The 8773-nt window shown below is 42.1% G+C and overlaps 1 protein-coding gene across 1 annotated transcript; it reads left to right on the top strand.

The window, feature by feature from the left end:
- Positions 1-5605: 5605 nt before the first annotated feature.
- Positions 5606-8744, top strand: LOC100329196 (IL-6 subfamily member ciliary neurotrophic factor-like). The gene is given in 3 exon segments (NM_001171854.1): positions 5606-6067; positions 6926-7228; positions 7575-8744. Coding segments are annotated over 3 exon segments (576 nt in total). The 5' UTR covers positions 5606-5935; the 3' UTR covers positions 7716-8744.
- Positions 8745-8773: the final 29 nt, after the last annotated feature.

Raw genomic sequence — 8773 nt, 5'->3', positions numbered from 1 at the left:
GCATTAAAAAACGACGAATAGTCATAATACTCAACTTCGGTAGACAAGTGGGAAGGTTAGTGTTATGACAAAGACACACATTCCCCTAGGAATGGCAACCTTGTCCAGGTGCTGAGCCTGGTTGATAAGCACATCAGCTGCTGAGCCTGGTTGATAAGCACATCAGCTGCTGAGCCTGGTTGATAAGCACATCAGCTGCTGAGCCTGGTTGATAAGCACATCAGCTGCTGAGCCTGGTTGATAAGCACATCAGGTGCTGAGCCTGGTTGATAAGCACATCAGGTGCTGAGCCTGGTTGATAAGCACATCAGCTGCTGAGCCTGGTTGATAAGCACATCAGCTGCTGAGCCTGGTTGATAAGCACATCAGCTGCTGAGCCTGGTTGATAAGCACATCAGCTGCTGAGCCTGGTTGATAAGCACATCAGGTGCTGCTAATTAGTCAGTGTCCCAGGCATTCTGTTTTCATTTTTGTATATATCTGTTTCCGTCACCATCTGAACTTAATGATCAGCTTGGGCTCACCGACCCAAAGGAGTCAAGACAGAGCTGCCTCCGGACATAGCTAAGGTTGCCGCCTCCCTGGGCACATGTTCATTCAACACCTAGGCGCATATGCTGATTTCTCATATAAATGCACCCATTCATTCAGGTTCCAGACCAGTTAACTAGGCCCAAGACGTCATAACGTAAGACCCCTAGACATAACAAGTCCGGTCACAGGCCAGTTAGCTAGGCATAAGACCCCTAGACATAATGAGTGCAACAAAATCAGTAGGGTTAGTTATGGGTTTTGTAACATAGGAGCATGTCTGGCGTAAATGTTAACACATGTTAGCAATAGTGGTTGTAGTCCGGATGGTTGTGAACCGGTGTGGTTCAGTAGTGTGGTTGTGCATTTGTTGAGAAGGTTTGTAGCAGGTCTTTGTGTCGAGCTAGCATGCTAGGTGAGGTTTGGCGGCAGGCTAATGTTAATCTGATTAATCAGGCTGTAATACATCATTAATTGGTATATACGGCCTGAAACTGTCTGCAAAATCTTGTAAATGTTCCTTACAAGCCAGAAAGTTAAACAATCACATTAAATTTGTAGTTAGTGGTTAGAGTGTTGGACTAGTAACCAAAAGGTTCCTAGATCGAGTCCCTGAGCTGACAAGGTAAAACATCTGTCGTTCTGCCCCTGAACAAGGCAGTTAACCCCACTGTTCCTCTGAACGAGACAGTTGACCCACTGTTCCCCTGAACGAGGCAGTTAACCCCACTGTTCCTCTGAACGAGGCAGTTAACCCACCGTTCCCCTGAAAAAGGCAGTTAACCCACTGTTCCTAGGCAGTTAACCCACTGTTCCTAGGCAGTTAACCCACTGTTCCTAGGCAGTTAACCCCACTGTTCCTAGGCAGTTAACCCACTGTTCCTAGGCAGTTAACCCCACTGTTCCTAGGCAGTTAACCCACTGTTCCTAGGCAGTTAACCCACTGTTCCTAGGCAGTTAACCCACTGTTCCTAGGCAGTTAATCCACTGTTCCTAGCCAGTTAATCCACTGTTCCTAGGCCGTCATTGAAAATAAGAATTTGTTATTAACCTATACGATGTTAAAAGAATAAGCTATAAAAATGTTGTTATTCAGATGCAAATAAATACAAATAAAATAAAAATTGGCTAATTTCCTTGAATCATTCAATGTGGCATTACCATAGATCAACTGTATTTTCACAATGAAATTAGCCTGTTTATTTTGTTTTATTGTACTTAAACTGCTGATAATTAAATTCTAATAATCATATAGGTAATATTCCGGGAATCCTACGTTACATTTGGGGTGGCAGGAAGCCTAGTGGTTAGAGCATTGGGCCAGTAACCAAAAGGTTGCTAGTTTAATTCCCTGAGCTGACAAGGTAAAACATCGGTCGTTCTGCCCCTGAACGAGGCAGTTAACCCACAGTTCCTAGGCCTAGAATTTGTTCTTAACTGACTTGCCTAGTAAAATAAAGTATTCCGGTTGTCTGTGCGGTTTGTCCTTCAGCTGCTTGAAATTTGAGACAAAATATCCACAGGAATGTACTGTTTACCTGAGAGGATAGGTGGCTGGTTCGGCACCGAGGTAAAGTTAGTTTGTTAAAAAAGTTTGAAATATCCAATAAATGTCGTTCCACTTCATGTTTGTGTCCCACTTGTTGTTGAATCTTCACAAAAAAATACAGTTTTATATCTTTATGTTTGAAGCCTGAAATGTGGCAAAAGGTCGCAAAGTTCAAGGGGGCCGAATACTTTCGCAAGGCACTGTTTATATACTGTATTTTTATACCATCTATTGCACCCTGCCGTAGCCGCTCGGCCATCGCTCATCCATATACCTGCATGTTCATATTCTCATTCACCCCTTTAGACTGTGTGTATTAGCTAGTTGTTGGGAAATTGTTAGATTACCTGTTAGATATTACTGCACTGTCGGAACTAGAAGCACAAGCATTTCGCTGCTCTCGCATTAACATCTGCTAACCATGTGTATGTGACATAAAATTTGGTTTGCTTGATACATGTACAGTCTAAAATAAACAGTCATCCGTTTTTACACTGAACATGAAGCATTTGTGTAAAACTAACAATGAAATATGACTCTTCCTCTGGCTTCAAAAGTGTAGTTGCGTGGTAAGAAACTAAAAACACAAGTTCAATCAAAACCTTCTAACCTAGCGGAGCGCTTTCGACACACCCAATCCTTTCCGCACATCTACTACTTGCCTTTCGACACACTCACTTGCCCATACACCGGTCGCCATAGAGCCCCACAGTGGACGCATCATAATACCCATAAAACCTAACGTCCAAACACGGAAATGATTCCCAATCGTTTTTTTTTTCACCATACATTTTTCCAATAAGGGTATTTTATAACCACTTCAAACAAGGTCTGTGTTTCATGTAGGCGTTTCCTGGCCTGACGTTCTGATAATCGTGTAAATCTCTATCGGGCAAGGTAACTTTTATTAATATATTCGGCTCTATTTACTCTCAGATTCGAAAATGCTAATTAGGATCAAAGTAGACATGGAAGATTAAAATCCCTGCAAGCTCCTACACGTCATCTGTAAGATGACATCTTTGGTGTCAGCTAATAGCTACACTACATGACCAAAAGTATGTGGACACCTGCTTGTCGAACATCTCATTCCAAAATCGTGGGCATTAATATGGCGTTGGTCCCCCCTTTGCTGCTATAACAGTCTTCTGGGAAGGCTTTCCACTAGATGTTGGAATATTGTTGACGGGACTTGCTTCCATTTAGCCACAAGAGCATTAGTGAGGTCAACCACTGATGTCGGCAATCCAATTCATCCCAAAGGTGTTCGATAGGGTTGAGGTCAGGGCTCTATGCAGGCCAGACAAGTTCTTCCACACTGATCTCGACAAACCATTTCTGTATGGACAGAATTGTCTAGAATGTCATTGTATGCTGTAGAGTTAAGACTTCCCTTCACTGGAATTTAGAGCCCAGACAGAACCATGAAAACATACAAAACATGTACTGACCTCGCCTTCTGGATGATAGCGGGGTGAACAGGCAGTGGTTGTTGTCCTTGATGATCATTTTGGCCAGGGAGCATGCCTACCATACCTGTATTTGGCCTCTCCAAATACAGGTATGCAAAGCATGTAGCATCATGCCCAAGAAGACTCTAGAGCTGTAATCACTGCCAAAGGTGCTTCGACAAAGTACTGAGTAAAGGGTCTGAATACTTTTTTTCATTTAACCTTTATTTAACTAGGCAAGTCAGTTAAGAACAAATTCTTATTTACAATGACGGCTTAGGAACAGTGGGTTAACGGCCTTGTTCAGGGGCAGAATGACAGATTTGTACCATGTCAGCTCAGGGAATCAATCTAGCAACCTTTGGTTACTGGTCCAATGCTCTAACCACTAGGCTACCTGCCGCCCATTTACGTGTGTAAATGGGATATTTAATATTTTTATTGTTAATACATATTGTGTGTGTATATTGATGGGGGGGACAATTTAATCAATTTTAGAATAAGGCTGTAAAGTAACAAAATGTGGAAAAGTCAAAGAGGCTGAATACTTTCCGAATGCACTGTTTGTACACAGTCTTTTAACCTTAACCTTTTTAAACTGACTATCATACTTGTTGATTTAAATCTGACTATTAATATAATGAGTAATTCAGGAATGTCACGAGTTAATTACACACAAAAAAATATACAGTGCAAGGACTATAATGAATGGTTAAATTACTTCCTGACGCGAAGGGTCTCCACCTCATCACCCTATTGTGCTGCAGCTACCCCTTTCTCAGTTGAGAAGGGCTCATCAGGATGACTGACTGAACCTGTACCTCAGTGCACTGAACCTATACCTCAGTGGACTGAACCTATACCTCAGTGGACTGAACCTATACCTCAGCGGACCGAACCCATACCTCAGCGGACTGAACCTATACCTCAGCGGACTGAACCCATACCTCAGCGGACTGAACCCATACCTCAGCGGACTGAACCTATACCTCAGCGGACTGAACCTATACCTCAGCGGACTGAACCTATACCTCAGCGGACTGAACCCATACCTCAGCGGACTGAACCTATACCTCAGTGGACTGAACCTATACCTCAGCGGACTGAACCTATACCTCAGCGGACTGAACCCATACCTCAGCGGACTGAACCCATACCTCAGCGGACTGAACCTATACCTCAGCGGACTGAACCTATACCTCAGTGGACTGAACCTATACCTCAGCGGACTGAACCTATACCTCAGCGGACCGAACCTATACCTCAGCGGACTGAACCAATGGCTGTGTTCGAGAGCACCAAAACCGTTATGTATTGTGGGTAAATTGTGACTGACTGAATCACTGATCTACAAATAATACAAATAGTAATGAGTCGTTATTTATGATGGAAGGTGATTTGTCGATCAGTACGTCGGCAGTCGCCTGTAATCAATGATTTATATATTCACTAGATGACAGCTAGGAGGCACTGTGTTGAAGCCACCGCGCCTCCATCTTGGCATTAACTTACCATGGTAAAAAAAACAAAAAAAAAACATTTTGGAAGCTGTTTGATTTTTTTTACAATTGATTTGACCTTTATTTAACTAGGCACGCAAGTTATGAACAAATTATTATTTACAAAGACAGCCTACCCTACCCAAGCCAAACCCAGACAACGCTGGGCCAATTGTGCGCCGCCCTATGTGACTCCCAATCACAGCCAGTTGTGATACAGCCTGGAATCAAACCAGGATCTGCAGTGAAGCCTCTAGCACTGAGATGCAGTGCCTTTGACCGTTGCACCATGTGTATTAATGTCTGCATCAATTTCTGCCAAGTTTATTATATTACAGACATCTGAATGCATTTTATTATAATTATTATTGTGTGAGCTAGACATACAAATAAAAAATATATAAACATTTTCCTTAAAGTATCATTTTTTAGAGGCTCTTACTGGTGAGTGCCAATATGGCCGACCGTGGCTTCAAAGCCTTTCAATGGTCAATACATAGCATTAGCAAAACAGGGTTTATATAAATGACGGGCTGCAATGTCGAACAAGCCTACAGACTGGACTGAGCTGAACCGAATCAGTTCGTCTGCGTGTCCGTACCTCTCCGGGTTTGGGTGTAAACAGCTGTGCGTCCCTGAAAAACGCCCCTGTCGCTTCCGGAACCAATTACATTCCCCTGTACGTCGCGTTCATACAACTAAATAAAACAAATGGTCAAATTACTGCGACGACGAAATGGACCTCTAGCTCATTCTGCACGTTTTCAAAATATCGAGGTTGGTAGCTTTAGATAGATAAATTAATAAAAGTCTCCATTTCTGTAGTAGGAGAAAAACACTCCGGCTGCTTTCTGCCTGTTACCACCATTGGTTACCACCGACTCACCGCAAACCACCTCGAGTAAATGGCTGATCAGGAGCACATTGAGATAGACACGCTCCTAGACATGCCTGCGCCGGGGCGATCTAGAACGGGGAGAGCAGCGGCTCTGGCTCGGCTACTGCACCAGGACTGCACTTATCTTCTGGAGCTATATGTGAGTAGTTATTGAGCGAATTTGTCGATATTTGTATATATTTTTTTTAGGGCAGCTTACTGGGTATAAACAACACCACATAGCTTACCTACCACGTCATTCACGACCCGTTAGACCTCAGGCCTATTTCGCTGCACCTGTAAAGGCACCATTTAAGATATTTGTAACTTTCTTGTTTTCATTTTCCCTTCGATTAGTCTCATTAGATAACATTTATATTTTTAAGATCTTGTTTCAGGATAGATCTGTAGCCAGATGGTAAATTCCAACGTTGGTCGTTAGAAATAATTAACTGTCTACTGTAACTGTGCACTTGCCTTGCAAAATATGTAATTAATGCTGCTGCAGTTCCTAATTGAATCATCCTTTTTAAAACCATCCCTCCCTCTCCTCCATGTTCCCAACCCAATCCATTAAACTGTGACCCAGGGGAACCCACCCTAGTCGATTGAGTCACTCAAATTTGGCTCCCATAGACATAAAATACATCTACAGAAATTACCAATATATGTAAATTAATTGTATAGAGTGAATTAATTGTATAGATATTATTTATAAATATACAATCGTTTTGATTGTTTAAAAATTATATTTTATTGGGTTTGAATAAAGATGATGCTTTTCACGGAATAGCCAACACTTTTTTTCCCCCCCCCCACAGAAAACAAAAGTAGATTTCTCCAAAATCAGTGGCAGGTTGGTGTGCACTGTTGGCGCACATCTTAATTTGTAGCAGCGTATGTTACTCATTAGTACTTTTTTTTAAAAATCATTCCGTATTCATGCTTATATTATCTTTTCATTTTCTCCACTCCCTGGCCCTCCCCACCCACCTTTTCTCCTCCTATATCCCCTCAGAGGGAGAGGGAGAGCCTCTTGTCAGACCACACCCCAGCGGGGGACCGCATCGTGTCCCTCTCTCTGTCCTCGCCTGACCTCAGCTCTGACGAGCAGGTTCAGCTTCTACACTCAGCCCTGCGCAAATGCTTGGGACTACTGGAGTGTCTCATCCTACGAGAGGAGGAGGAGATGGGTGAGCTAGAGGGCGAGTATGAGACAGTGAGAAAGGGCGTCCGGGATCGACTCGGACATCTGCTTCACAGCACCAAGGTCCTACTGGAAACCGAGGAGGACGTCACCCCAGACCATCAGTGCAATGAGGTTAAAAATGACAATTTTGAATTACCATTATCATGGGTTATCTTCCATTTAGTCAGGCCAAAATAAATAAAAAAAACTTTGTCCTAATCAGTCTAAAGCACAAAATGATATTTTGGGATAGCAGTTAGCCTAGTGGTTAGAGCATTGGGCCAGTAACCTAAAGGTTGCTAGATCAAATCCCTGAGCCAACAAGGTAGAAATCTGGCGTTCTTCCCCTGAACAAGGCCGTCATTGTAAATAAGAATTTGTTCTTAACTGACTTGCCTTGTTAAACAAAGGTAAAAAATAATTGCTTGTGAGAAAACCTTGATGTTTTTGTAACTACGGACTTTACTTTCTCTTTTAGGAGGTTGATGGAGTTGTGGGTACTTTTGGGGCGAAAATGTGGACCTATCGGGTCCTGCTAGAGCTGATCCATTGGGCCAACTCTGCCTCGCAGACCCTTCACGTCCTCCACTCCGAGAGGGAAGGGAGAGAAGATATCTAGTTCCTCTCTCAGTCTAAGATCAGTCAGCTTTCAATAGCAGACATGTTATTAATGAAAATCCTAAGGTATTATGACATATAGTCCCCAATGCGGGGAAGCTTTACTAAAATCACAACTAACCTCCTTTTATGAAATGCTAAAAATGACTTTCATCAGACGATTGTATTCACTATGTTGAGGTGCACCAGCAAGACTTGTTGCAGTAACATTCCTTTGTCAGAAAGGATGGTCATGACATGGATGATGTGTTAAGGTCCCAGGACAGTTGTTGTTATTGTTGTACAGTCTATTTATTGAAGCGGAACGTCCTTACTGATGAGAAATGTTAAATTATTCTTCCTACTTTTGAGGTAGAATTTGAAGGGGCTTTCTTTAGTTGAAACATTCTAACACTGTTCGAATCATGTCGTAACTAACACTTAAGACTAACGCTAACTGTTAGAATGTAACCAAAAAAAATGACTGATAAACTGTTACTGTGAAAATGTAGCTTACTGATCAATGAAGATAGCTGGTGGTTGACTTGTACCCCATGATGCCAACATATCTCCAGATTCCATTTGTTTAACGTAGGTGAAAAGTGATTCCAACGAAGATAAGGATATGATCATGTAACTGACATACCGATGTTGTGCTCATCTTTTTTTGGTCAGGCAAGTTCAGAAAATAAACTGTGATGGATCACGTTGCTGCATGTTACTGTAATGTCAATGTGGCTATTCACTTACAGTTGGCTAATTGTATGTTCTACATACTTGAAAATGCTGCTAAATTGTTTTAACTTGTTGACGTGTACCTTTTTAGCCAATATTGCTCAGTAGCAAACTGAATGTGTGTGTAGCCCAAACTGTCACACCCTCTTCACCCTCCTTCACAGTCTGACACAGCTTCCAAACTCTGACTGAATATTATGATAATGGAAATAACCTCCAATTTATTTTTTTTGTTATTGTGAGCTTTTCTACTTTGTCAAACATTATCTGTAAATTATTTGGATTTGCACTGAATATTAAACTGAAGTGGGTCTAGAGTGTTGTTGTAGTTTTTCATGAATAGTA

The sequence above is a fragment of the Oncorhynchus mykiss genome, chromosome 21 (genome assembly GCF_013265735.2).
Source record: "Oncorhynchus mykiss isolate Arlee chromosome 21, USDA_OmykA_1.1, whole genome shotgun sequence".
NCBI lineage: Eukaryota > Metazoa > Chordata > Actinopteri > Salmoniformes > Salmonidae > Oncorhynchus > Oncorhynchus mykiss.
The sequence above is the reverse complement of the archived record's forward strand: the minus strand, read 5'-3'. Positions and strand labels throughout refer to the sequence as shown.